Source organism: Wasmannia auropunctata, unplaced genomic scaffold, assembly GCF_000956235.1.
Source record: "Wasmannia auropunctata unplaced genomic scaffold, wasmannia.A_1.0 LD334169.1, whole genome shotgun sequence".
Lineage (NCBI taxonomy): Eukaryota > Metazoa > Arthropoda > Insecta > Hymenoptera > Formicidae > Wasmannia > Wasmannia auropunctata.
In genome coordinates, this window is record NW_012028721.1 from 102,878 (window position 1) to 117,121 (window position 14,244).

Genomic DNA, 14,244 nt, shown 5'->3' on the forward strand with positions numbered 1-14,244 from the left:
TATAAAATTCGTAGATCCTGTAACTTCAAATGTGTGTGTGTGACGCCCGTTTTTCGTTTGTAAAATTATCAAGTCTCTATTTCGTTTAACTTTAGAATAATATTCTACCTCAATCCATGGTATATTTTCGAGATAAGCAAAATAATTTGGAATATACACGTTGAATAATACGTAAAATTAACTTGAAAATACAGAGATGGATTTAAATTTCTACACAGATAAATATTATATCAACAGATTATGAAAGATATGTGAACATGTTCACGTTACAATGTACAAACTGTACTATATAAGGCAGTCTACTTGTTAAAAACAAGAGCACATTGATAACAAATGCTATGCTGCTATGCTTTGTAAACACAATCTAAGATAACGAGAATATGCATGCTAGAGATATACATATAGATGCCATTTGATCTAATGCCAGGTTGTAAATTTTGAATAGGAAGATGTAAAGGGATTAACTCGCAAAAAAATTATATATATATTCAACGTTAATGAATATATATTAATATACTACACTTTACTAATAACGATTAAGAATTTATGACAACTAATAACGAATTATATAACGCATAAAGCATTATATAACGTGCTGATGTAAAAAGCAACGTCATTTTCCGTCCATACATACAGAAGTCGATATTGAACACTTGGCTAATTTTGACAATATTTGTTAATCTTTGAATTATTCTAATACTGTGAGTTATATATTAAAATTTTAGTTAATACTGATTTGAATGTTATTGGCTAATATTGATTGTATTATTAATTATAACATTAATATAGCTTACAAAATTCCATTCACATATTTTTTTTATATTAATTATTCTCATAAATTTGTGTATGTGTACTTATTTGATCCAAAAATATGTAAAAAAAATATGACAGTTATTAGAATAGTTCAACGATGGTACATGAGAAAAGTTTATATAAACCATAATAGTGTTCACCAAGTGTTTGCCTATAAAGTATAAATAAGTATTTCAGATATTATTTGACTACTGTATTATCTATATTTATATATAAGGATCGTATATGTTTTGATATGTTTTTTTTTTATATTATAGTATACAACGAAATTTAAATGTGTTCATTATTTATATTGTGTTTAAATAGCATTAGTTTATGCACAATGCAAATAATGATGAAATTGCTCTCATTGCCGATTATCGATATCGGTTGCTTAATTAGAGGCAATTTGAAGTAGTAGAGCACCCAGTAGCAATACCAATCTCTTCAATTTCATATTTTCTCTTTTTTTTTTATGCATTACTGCATATGCATTGTATCGCAGATATATATACGCATCGTATATAATATATACATTTTTTAAAATTGTAACATTGTTCTCTACCTTTTTGTAACATGCCTACATATTTCCAATTATTTGTATCCTTTTCAATATACTCTTCGAATATACATGTAATTCCGCATTATATCTGATATCTGGTATTCTGTCTGATATTATTAATATGCCTGTTTATTTATGGATTATAATTCACGAATTTAATGTTGCATTGAAAGTTATTTTTTTCAGATTTATGTTGGCAGTTAAGAAATTAGCACAATCGATTCTCTTCAATTATCGGCCGGTCTTTATTGACAGTCACGAAAGTTTATTCAAGATCTTTAATAGAAATATCCTTTTATAGAAATATCTCTCTTTGTCTCTCATTGACGCTGAGGAGGAAAAGAATGTCTTTCATACCGCGTTCATATTGCCCGCCGCGATCCACGTGGGATACGCGTTTCTTTATTTCTCTTTATTTGCATTCGAGCCCTCGTCAACTCGTGGTCACGCGCAACAGACCAAGTTCAGCCGATAGCCGGTAATTATCTCGTCGAGACATTAGGAATGAGATAACGATTGCGAACGCTCAATGCGAGGGGAGATTAGTCGCCTAAATCGCCGGCGCCGGTCGTGATTCGCGAGAGCGAGAGGGAACTGTAGTCTTTTATTTTTTTTCTTCTCTCGTTCGAAACTTTCGGAGGTTAACCATGCTGCGAGTGCTCGGTCGTACAATGCGCTCGGCGCAGCTCCTCGGGAGGAGCACGAAGATCGCTTGCGCGACGAGTGCGAGGCATCTGAATCTGCTGGAGTACCAGAGCAAGGAGCTGCTGCGGGACTCCGGCGTGTCGGTGCAGAACTTCGCGATCGTCGCCGACCTAACCCAGACGAGCTCCGCCTTGGAGAAGCTACGTGAGTGTCCCCGCGGTGTATATATTTCTCCAATTATCTCTGTATACGTGTACATTTGTGTTCTCGAGCTCGCGATGCACAGAGTATTATATGTTTTACACGCTTTTGTAATCGACGTCGATTAAAACTGCGGCATTTTGTCCCGCGATAATTGAGATTATTCAATACTTTTTGACGCAACATCGCGTCGTTTTGAGACGATAGTAAACTCGATGGCGTATTTAATCGATTACTAGTCTTTTATTATTATTACAATTTTTATGTAATAAGTAAAAAAAATATATATATATTACTTTATTTGTTTGAAATTGCTACAATATGCTGAATTTATGAAAATTAGGTAGATTAACAAGAAGCATATGTGCGTTGGCACAGTCGTCTGTAATTTGCGTAGGAGCCGACATAACTGTATGTATTTTGCAGCTTTCTATTTCTTGCAGACGCTGACGAGTTTGTTATTAAGGCCCAGGTCTTGGCCGGTGGTCGTGGTAAAGGCCGGTTCGACAATGGATTCAAGGGAGGTGTACATCTCACCAGAGAGTAAGTATTGATATATAATTTAATTAATATAATATAATTTAATTTAATTAATTTCTTTGTTTTGGAAAAAATACACTTCACAAGCGGTTAACCTTTAGTTCGAAACATTTCGTTTGACATTTCTTATTCTCTTCTGTGTTCTCCTATTAAAAAATATATTTGTAATTTATGCATTTTTTTAAACAGTACTTTTATAATTTTATAATTTATTTTAGTTCTCCTTTTCTTTCTCTTTTAATAGCCGTAATGCTGTTGCAAATTACGTGAAGAGTATGTTAGGTCATCGTCTCATCACGAAGCAGACCTCGGAGGACGGCATACTGGTGCAGAAAATTATGATAGCCGAGTCGGTGGACATCGCGCGCGAGACCTACGTCTGCATTCTCATGGACCGCCAGCACAACGGCCCGGTGCTGATAGCGTCGCCGGCGGGTGGCATGGACATCGAGGCGGTCGCCGAGAAGCATCCCGAACAGATCAAGACCGTCCCGTTGGACATTTATCACGGGATCGACGACGAGATAGCGAGGGACGTGTCCGTTTTCCTGGGATTCTCCGCCCCGGATATTCTCGACAAGGCCGTGTACGAGTTGAAAAACCTGTGGAAATTATTTGTGGACATTGACGCGCTGCAAGTCGAGATAAATCCATTGGTGGAGACGACGGACAAGCAAGTGGTAGCGGTGGACGCGAAAATCGCGTTCGACGATAATGCCCAATTCCGACAGCAGGACCTGTTCTCCTTGGAAGACGTCAGCGAAAAAGATCCCAGAGAGGTGGACGCGTCGCGATTTAACTTGAATTACATCGGTATGGACGGTAACATAGGATGTTTAGGTAAAGTGCATTTTGTTTTAATTTTTTTTCTTTTTGCGACACGTAAATTAAGTCATTCGAATGCCACGCAGCGCGATTGCGTTGCTCACTTTTCGCGTCAAAAAATGCCACAGCAATTTCTCAGAACTTGATTACATCCATACGAATGATATGAAGGTTTGTTAGTGTACAAATGAAGAATGAGTTCTTACATTTGCACGTGTAGTGAATGGAGCTGGCCTAGCCATGGCTACAATGGATATTATCAAGTTGAATGGAGGATCGCCAGCTAATTTCTTGGATGTTGGCGGTAGTGTGAAAGAGGACCAAGTCTTCCAGGCGTTTAGAATCCTCAGTGAAGGTACGTAACGTTAATAGAGAACGATTTTAATGCAAACATAAAATATGTAAATAACTAAATTTTTGTTTTCTTTTTGTCAGATCCAAAAGTTAAAGTCATTCTCGTCAACGTTTTTGGAGGCATCGTTAATTGTGCAACAATAGCGAAAGGAATTATCGCAGCATCGCGAAACTTAGGACTTAAAATACCGCTTGTTATAAGGCTGGAAGGTAAGATCTCTCAATTCCTTTCTTTTTTTTTAATTCCAGACTCCGTTTTATTTTTTCATTTATTAATTCTCAAACCTGATAATGTACAGCGTTCTGTTATTGTTCAATTAATAATTAATACATTATAAATTACTTCTTAATTTCCGTTAATTGTTTGCGTGAAACTTTTGCGAATTTCTTTGTATATGTTTTAAAACAAGCAGTAAAAAATAATTTTTTGTTTGTGCACAATTTCTTTCTCTTATAATCTTTATCTCTTATAATAATTTTATTATCATCTTCTTCATTTTATGGTATGTTTGTGTTTTATATTTGTGTTCTCATGACACGATTTATAAATAAATTTTAAGTATTTTTTAGAGATTTATTTATTTTTTAGGTACCAATGTGGCAGAAGCGAAAAAAGTTTTGTCCGAATCTGGATTGTCCATTCTTACAGCGAATAATTTGGACGAGGCGGCGAAAAAAGCGGTAACTTCTGTAAAAGCATAATCGTATCAGTACGACGATACGCTGGCTTATATTTATCTAAGACTGGAAACTAGTTTTAATGTAAAGAAACAATAACTTCACGCATCCTGGAATAGGGGGGGGGGGAGAGGATAGGGAATTGTTTATATAACTTTTTCATAATAGAATATCCCACGTGAATATTGTTATATCGATTGTTTTATATAGCATTTGATTTTTATGTATTTGCATACGTTTAAATACGCGTGTAAAATGCTGCGTATTGTTATATAATTTTTGAACTTTATCTTCGATTATTTGTAGTGACATATACCTTCCGCTTGCACTTCTATTAATAATACATTGGATTAATAGAAGATTACAAGTAGCTACTTTTGCTATTCTATAACGCATGAAGTAAGGTCATATTGTTACTAGAATTTTGAAACTCATTTCAATTCTGTTAAAACGAGATCGGAATGTGTATAACTATATTGTATTTGTGTAATCGTTTGAATCATTGATTGAAATATTTAACGTTCATAAATTTAGAAGTTATGAACGTTAAATATGGATTAATGTTGGATTCTGAAGTGATATTGAATGCAGATATATAGAGGTTTTTTTTATTTAGAGTCTCAGTCTTGTATCTTCACAGTTTATTTTACAGTTAATTCGAATGATGAACTGTATATGATTTCCGTTTGCTTATTGTTATTTTATTGTATGTGATTAATTTATTATGCGATTATACTATTTGTTTTTGCGAGCCACTGTTAAATGATAAACAGATAATTGCATTATTCCACATAGTTGAACCTGGCGGCGTTATTAATTGCTTCTGCATGTGTATATATATATATATATATATGTATACGCGTCCGATACATTTATTCCTTTTTAGTTTTATAATTATGTTATAAATAGATTAATTTTTATTAGGATTGAAAGGTAAAATAAAATATTTTTAAATTTCTTTAGTAAAATCTGATATACGAAATACTGATTTCGTATATTTTATTTTAGTTGCATTACTTATGTTTTAAGTCTCCTGTACATTTGTACTAATTTTCTTTTTAATTGTAGGATTTTCACTTAAAACTGTGCAACAAATTTAATAAGCTTTAAGAGACTAGAATCAAAAGTAATGAAAAATAATGTGTGCTTAAAAAGAAGAAAAATTCACATTTTTATCATGTCGTTATTTTTCGTTTTATTGTATATTTTAATATTATATGTTTTCCTACGTTTAAATATTCATAATATTTTCAAATCACATTTTTTCGTGTCATCATGCATCGTTAAATCGAGGATGACATAAAAAATCCGTAGGCAAGGTTGTGCAGTCGCTTATTCCAATCCGCCAGAATTCGGAGATTTAATTAATCGTCAGGTATGCACATTTCTATAGAAGTCTGTGCTCCCAATCATCCGTGCTAATTGCGGCCGTCGAGAAGCACCTGACAATTAAATCTCCGAATTCTGGCGGAAAGCAAATAAAAGAGACCTTCGTCCCGAACGTTATCGAAGCCCTGAATCCCGCTGTTCAAGGCCCGCCGAACGCGCGAAAGGAGGAGCAAGTGAACGAGCGGTGTGAACGCGTGCAATCGACTTTTTCGCCCATGTATGGTCTCCGCGTCTTTATAAGTAGAAACTCTTTCGCGGTGGACAGAAGCGATAACTCGGCTTTGAACGCCGCGGCGCGCTCGCTCGCTCGATGAGAGAGGGGCCCATATATGGGCAGTGATTTTTAGCATAAGGCCCCGATGATCGTAGCGGCGACTTTTTCTACCTTTCGAACGGCGCGCGTTAGTAGGTCGCATTTTTTATAGCTAGGCGGATCGATGCGCGTAAAACGTGAACTGTGAAAAACGTGAAAAATATTCTCGAGTCGACAAGGCACACAGGGGATAAGACGTGTGCTCTTCCGATCTGGGAGAGAAGGAATGTAAGGGGTCGTTTTAATTAAAAAAATAAATAAATTTATAAACGTTTTCTACTTTGAACAGTCGTTTCCGCGTCGCTCTTCGCTTCGTAAATTTCGACAACTTCAAAGATAATAAGTATATACCCTCTGATTATAGCATCAGTCCCCACGTGTTCATCTCAAGCAACAACATTTATCCAACAGACATTGAAATTTTCTTCAATCGTTCTCTCTTTCGAGATATCGCGTCATTTGAGAAGTGACGAAAGTTCTGAATAAATAATAAAATAAAAGCGAAGCGTTTCGTGTCGCTTATTTTCTCCAGAAAGAAACTCGGTGGCGACCGCTATAAAACCGCTATCGCATAATAGGGAGGGGAGGATTTCCTCCGAGTGACGAAAGAACTATATAATACGTATCGCGTGGCGCGTCAACAATGACCGTCTTGGACGTCTTAGTTTTCCCTTCAGTGTCAGGCCAACCCCGCGGGAAACCGCGACTCGTTTCGTTTTGTTTCTCTCTCGTGTACGAATTTAAACCCGATCCTTCTCGCACGCGTCTGCGTCTTCTCGCGGAGGGATGAGAGTGGGCGGCGGCGGTGGCGGCGGAGGGACCGGGGAGGCCCCCCTTTTCTTCCCCCCGATATATGCGTGTGCGATATATATATAGACCGGCCCCCTGCCCCTCGGCCCCAAGGGGGCGGCGAGGGAGCACGTACTATTCTCGGATCAACTTTACGGATCCGAGTAACTTCTTTCGAACGTGCGTTCGACTCCCGGTTCGCGGACGGCGTAAACGTCAGTAATCGCCTGCGAACCGCGCCGTGCCGATCGAGAGGCGTCCGCTTCTCGATCCGATCCAGAGAGATCGTCGCCTCCCCCCTCCCCTCCGTGTGCATGTAAGATCCGCGCCGGCTGCGTTCGAGTTTCGATTGTTGTTCCACGATCGCGATTAAAATTTTGAACGAGGAACGAACGACAGAAAGTAAAAAAAGACAGAAACGTTGAAATTTATCTTTATCTTTCCTTCCGCGATAATGTTTAAAAAACGACCGGTCGGTTGTTCTCGTTCCAAGATATTGGAGAAAATCGATCATTTTATCTTTAGGCGGAATGCTCCGTCGTACTGTATAAATGTATTTGCGCGAGATCATTATTTCTCATGGATTTTCACGTTTCGATACAGTGATATTCAATTGCTAAAATAAACTTCGTTAAAATAAAATGCGCGCTAAATTTCAACTGTAGAAAAAGATTTCGTTATCTGTTCGTACTCTTAAAATTTAACGCTTGAGATTTCTTTAACTATACAAGTGAAATACGCATGGTGAACTTTTATTAGGAAGAATTCTTTTCTAATCACCGATAAACTTAATATGATAAATATGATTACATGATCGCCCGTCTCTCTTCAGATCTCAATACTCTAGCGATAATATGCATCAAATATAATATCGTTATAATGACAAATTCGTCACGATATTCGTCATTGTAACGATATCATATTTGATGCATATTATCGCTATAGAGTATTGCGATCTGAAGAGAGACGGGCGATCATATAACTCATATTTAATTTCAAGTTTATCGGTGTAACTTGACCTCATTGTTAATGGCAGTAACACCTCGCTGGGTTCCTAATAGCTCGAAGAGTTTTCCTTCAACCTACTGGCTAAACATTTGATTTGAATTAAGTATCGATTATATCCTAATAGCACAAATTACTGAGGCAAATATCGTTCGGAAATTGGTTCCGAATATTAATTCGCATTTGTAAAATATGTAGATGCACTGCAGTAGGGTGTAAAGTTCATTGACATTTCATTTATAACTGATAATATTGACTTTATATTGGCTTAATCGGCCTAATATACTAATGCATGTCAATATATTTAATGTTTAATTAAATGTATCACCAATGCAAATAGTAGAGGAATTTGAGGGAGTGAAAAGCACATGTTCCTTTGATAGATCGATACTTTGCCTCAAAGAGAAGATGCCGAGTTTGATGAGATTGATTTATGCGAATTTAGAAATGCCTGCAGAGATAGCAAACTTAGAAATGCTTGAAGACTAATGATTACACGCAAATGCTTTCTTACGTGATGTGAGTTACGTACGGATATGAAAGAAATAGTTCTTAAATGATAAATGTGCCTTTTAGGGTTGATTGCTTTTCTCGATTTACCCCAGCCAAAGTAATCATGTTACCTCACGTAGAAAAGTGTTTTCTTTATCGGGAGAATCCAAATTCTCATAATTTTCTGATGTTTTCATAGTAAAATCGTATAACTGCGGAGCAGGTTTACGCGCGTAAATGCCTTGCCCTCGCGACTGCCTTGCGCTTCACTCAGCGATCCGTCCGCGACTCGCCCGCGATTCGTTCGTCGCAATTTGCAATTCGCGATTCGCTGGTGGTACCTCGCGCTTTCGTGCGGGGAGAAGTGCGGAGAGAGTTTTAAATGAAATGAGGGAGATCTGCGTAGAGACGCGCGACTCCTCGCCGACAGTTTTTCGTGGACCGCTGATAGAGAGTCAGTCGATCAGTACGAAATAAATAATTCTTTCGTGTTTGTGTGTGACATGATTATTTTATTTCCGAATATCGAGAATTTATCGAAAAATGTATTGAGTGCCACCATTTAGTATTCTGTAAATTTTGTATTATTTTCGCGAATTTATACACGTACGCTTTCTATATTTAAATAATTGACTTCTCGTTGATTGTGCAAAGTAAATTGAAAAGTTTGTAAATATAATAAAGGAAACGGAGTTTATTATGGATAATATGATACAATATATTCTTTCTCTCAATTATTTTAATTGTTATTAAAACAATATCTTTGAAATTAATTTATGTATTGGAAAATATCTCGAATTAGTATTCTACTGATCGTAATATAGATTTGATAATGTAATTTTACTTTTATTTAAAAAAACTTACTTTTATTAAAAAAAATGTGGGATCATCCATGATGATTTTTATTTATTTATTTGTATATTATTTGTATAATTTGCTTCGAGAAAATGCGAATAATTTTGTGTGAAGGAACAGATATAAAAATTTTTAAATTTGACGACAGCTTGATCTATATTCAAGTGAAGTGGCATTTCGAATCTTCTTGACTTTGGAGTGCCGCGATAAAAAAATCGTATTTTAACATCATCGCGTCATCTCGTGATAACTTTCACAGATAATTATAGCTAATAATATATATCATAAAAATATATACTACATACGTATCGTCATGAATTCCGTTGACAATATTATATTTATATTATTTCATGATAGTGAAATAAATATAATAATATTTTTTAAATATAAGAAATCGGAGAACCAGTTGATTAAAAACATGATTCTTATATCGCAAAAATTTTTCACTTATGTGCAGGAGATCAAGCATTTCTTATTGCATTTACGCCGAGATGTTAAGTCGCGATATGTAATTTTACGCTATATGTTATATCGAATTTATTATTAAGTTATACGCAAATGTATTTTGATGCAACGTAATCTAAACTACCTCTGAGTAAAAAGATAACTTCGATCATGTTATCTATTCAGTGTTCGCACACAACAATGTTCGCGCGCTTATAAAGTTCATCTTTCGGATGTAATATCAGACCTTGGAAAAAAGTCACGTATACGTGCGTGTACCAAAAATAACTTGGCATCTCTCGCCGTGCGCCGCGATTTGTAATTTAACGTGCGTCCGATTAATTTTCTATTATGCGCGGAAAATTCGACGGGTCTTACAAAAGACGATGATATAACTTTAAAAGCGGATTTACTTCTCATAAATGGACACCTTAATAAGCTGAGATATATTTTTTCTCTTGCCTCATTCGTCGAGATCTAAATGCCGTTTCAGTAAGAATTATATTGAAATAAACTGATAATGAATATAGAAGAGCATAAACAAAAAAGACACACGCGAGCCATTTCCTCGGAATGTGTTGCTATTTATAATTAGCTACTTTATTTCTGGATAGGCCAAACGCGTAAATCGTGTAGAGGCTGGACAGTTTAGTCGGACACGTGCGCGAATCTTCACTCAAGCGAAACTGATCGATTCCGTGCACCTTCGCGTAAGGTTGATTTAATCAACTGCGTTTAAAAAAACAGAAAATTTTATTAGTGAAAAGTGTAATGTAAAGATATTTTTTTTTACAGTTTTTTGTTATAAATTACTAGACATATACTGTAGGAATTAATTATTGATTTCAACTTTATTTTACACCGTACGGCATACGAGGCGTCTCATGTCACCCTTCGATCGATTTCATTTGCCGGCAAATCTCTTAATCACGACATTTTTGCGATGCAGGTGAATCGTCGCTGCGAATCAGGACGAGCGACTATCCTGAAAAGGCGCTCCAAGGAGGCGTTTCAAGGAGACGACGCACCGCTATCAAGGAAAGCCTCTCTCAACTAACATATCCTGAGTGGAACCGAAGTTCTGCGATCTCCGCTGGTGAACGCAGAACTCGTCGGCTTGTCAGCGGATCCCGTGGAAACGGAGCCGCTCCAGCTGATCTCGCGTCAGCATCCCATCACACATACGCGCATACACGCACGCACCCATACTGAGGAAGGTGCGTTCGATTCGCCAGCATACGTACGGCCGTGCAGGTAGGTTCACCGACGTCCACCTCTTCTACTGCCGGCTGCGCAGGTGTGCGTGCTCGTGCTAGTGATGGACACGATGCGCCTCCGAGCGACATCGACATTCGTTTGCCAATTGTCAAATAGACACAAATGGAAAAATGAATAAATGAAAAAAAACAATGGATAACGGTAAAAAACGTATAAATGAAATCGAAGAACTCTCAATTAAAATTGCTCTTTATAATTTAATTGAATTAATCACTTATATGAAATAATATTAAATAGTTTTGTTTAGAATTTTGTTTGGTAAGCGATTGAAACAATGTTTTTATATGACATATAAACCATTAATAATTTGTAACAACAAATGGACTTTTATTGTTAAACCAGCAGTTTCGTTATAAATTTTATTTATTTCAATTTTCAAAAAATATATAAAATAAATTTATATTGTTTTTGAATTTAAATTTAAATTAAATTAATTAAACAGTTTAGTGAAATTTCGCGTTTGAATATTCACTGCGGAATCCGAATAAATTTCGAAGACGTAAATTAAATTTACCTGTGGGATCCGAAGGTCAGCTGATATATCAACAAATAAGTCAATTCTGAGTTGACACACGGCAGCAGACGTTCATGCGGTTGGAGCGAAGCTCGCTTTAAAATTCCGAGCCAAACAGTTTGTGCCCATCGCTACTTCTCGAGTCACCAACACAGCCGCATCTCATCCTCGTCACCTACGGCACTCGTAACCACCAACATTGTGATCCTCAGGCACTAACACAGGGGCGCGCACCCCACCACCCTTGTACGTGAGAGCGTAGCAGCGGACCAGCCGATAAAATGAATGAGAATGATAAGTCAGTTAAGTGCGAGAACTCCGCCGAGGAGGAGGAGGACGAGATGTTCGAGCGCGAGCTGGCCGAGGACGCGCAGTGGAAGCGAATTCAACAGAACACCTTCACGCGATGGGCGAACGAGCGGCTGAAGGCGGCGAACAAGCACATCGGCGACCTGGAATGCGACCTGTCCGACGGTCTCCGGCTGGTGAGCCTGATCGAGGTGCTCTCGCAGAAGCGGCTGCCGAGACACAACATGCGGCCCACCTTCCGCTCGCAGAAGCTGGAGAACGTGTCCGTCGCGCTTAAGTTTCTGGAGGACGAGGGCATCAGGATTGTCAATATCGGTGAGTAATCCCCATGTGCGCGTACTGAATCCTGCACGCGCGTCGCAGAATAGATTCGTCCTGTCTTCGTAGGAAGACAGGAAGGCTAGGAAGAATCCAACTGATTGATCGTGAATAATGCGATAGAATGCCGATACATTTTTTTATGCATTATATTTAGTAGCGGAGAAAAATGATTAATTTAAGAAATGACCACGTCGTATCCCCGTAATTGTTCTAAATGACATGTGCAAATGAAAATTGAGACAATAAATGAAATTGGGACAATTACAATGCCGTAAGTAATTTGCTAATGCTCTTTTTTATTAAAGAGAAAGAGGGTAATTTTTGAAAAATAATAATTGGCACTATTTTCCACGTTATTTTCCATGTTCGGATAAAATAATTATTCTATGAAACAATCATTAGATTGTCGATAGAAATATTAATTTGCTAAACTATAAGAACATGACGTATTCAACTTTGACGTCGATCAGTAATTCACAGAAACAGATGTTTACAGGCAATAATATATTTATTTATGTGATATTCGAATTTTATTCTAACGAGTGATTTCCAATTTACGGCTGATTTACCGATTTTTTTTTATTGTGCTACTCATATTTTTAGATTACGAGTCTTTCGATATGTTACACCAGTCGTTACACCACCACGTGGTGGTTACGATTACTGCGAGTGACGTGAACAGAGTCTGCGTCGTTTCACGGATTCTGCGTAGATTGAATTTATCGATCCGTAGATTTTTGCATGTCAGGAATTCATAGTTTATTTTTTAAGAATTTGAGGAGAATTGTGTGAAAATAATTATGAGTAAAAATTGATCGAAATAATACGTAAAATTATACTCGGAGTAAAATTAAAATTTAAACGTGCCGATTTTACTTTGAGTTTATTTTACACACACAAGCAATACGTTATAGATGTAAACAGCACAGGAAAATGCTAATTTCTTATCCGTTTTTCGCGCATTATAACACAAACGAAATTATGTTGAGCGAGTATTATTTATTCATGAAAAACATAGCTCCAAATTGCCATTTAATAAAATGATTATAAACCGTTTTTTTAGTACATATTATTTTGACAGATTTATTAATAATGGAACATCAATTTTAATTTGTGTCATCTATTTATTTTAATTTAGTAATACAGCTCGCTTTTCACTTGCAATCGAAAAATATTATTTCAATCAATATATTACAATTATTTCAATCGATACAACTAAAAACTGATAGAAATAATCCTAAACTGTGACGCTTAAATGACAAAGGTAAAAGCAAATATAATTATCCACTATTTGTAGAAAATTAATAGATTTAGTAGTAGAAAACGTGTGAAAGAAAGAGGCCATGTTTGAAATGTTTATTCTGGGAGAAAATAAATTACACGCGGTGCATTATGCATGATCTCCGAGAGAAATCTCAAAGAGAACGCTTCAGTAATCTTCGATTATACATTCTCGCAGAATAATTTAATTTTTTAAATCGCGATACGATCTTTCGCGTGCATTACGAAGCTTACTGTAACCACATTATAAATACAGAATACAATTTTATTTTTATTTAAGTGAGTTGAAACGAACACAACTGCTAAGCGAAATGTAATATCAATTTCAAATATGTGCTTGTTTGTGCACGATAAAAAAAGCCGAAAGCTATATGAAGAATGATTAGTCAGTAAAAAAGGACACGTGTCATCGAATAGTTTAATCGCGCGTTTCGTAGCGTTATGCGTAGAGATCGATGATACAGATCTAACTGATTGATAACGCGTAAAGAGAATAGTTGTGATATCGATGGCAGAGATAAGATCAATGTTCGATCGTGATTAAAAATGATTGAGAAAAAAATTTTATGTAGTTACTCTTCAATCAATATATCATTTAATTTCGCTGCTTTAGAGACAGATTTCAACTTCTTTCAATGTCAATGTCAATTTTAGAGA

General features: G+C 36.5%; 2 protein-coding genes across 2 annotated transcripts in view; both read left to right on the forward strand.

The window, feature by feature from the left end:
• Positions 1–1,791: 1,791 nt before the first annotated feature.
• Positions 1,792–5,397, forward strand: LOC105459706 (succinyl-CoA ligase [GDP-forming] subunit beta, mitochondrial). Its single transcript, XM_011705943.1, has 6 exons — positions 1,792–2,203; positions 2,644–2,743; positions 2,985–3,580; positions 3,786–3,920; positions 4,001–4,129; positions 4,509–5,397. Exons 1-6 carry the CDS (start codon positions 2,002–2,004, stop codon positions 4,619–4,621), a joined length of 1,275 nt encoding a protein of 424 aa, XP_011704245.1. The 5' UTR covers positions 1,792–2,001; the 3' UTR covers positions 4,622–5,397.
• A 5,308-nt stretch (positions 5,398–10,705) lies between these two features.
• The window catches only part of LOC105459707 (filamin-A), a 46,268-nt gene continuing 42,729 nt past the window's right edge, over positions 10,706–14,244 (forward strand). The window contains exons 1-2 of the mRNA XM_011705944.1: positions 10,706–11,138; positions 11,889–12,300. Of these exons, the coding sequence (XP_011704246.1) occupies positions 11,958–12,300 (343 nt within the window). The 5' untranslated portion in view covers positions 10,706–11,138; positions 11,889–11,957. The remainder of the gene's footprint in view (positions 11,139–11,888; positions 12,301–14,244) is intronic.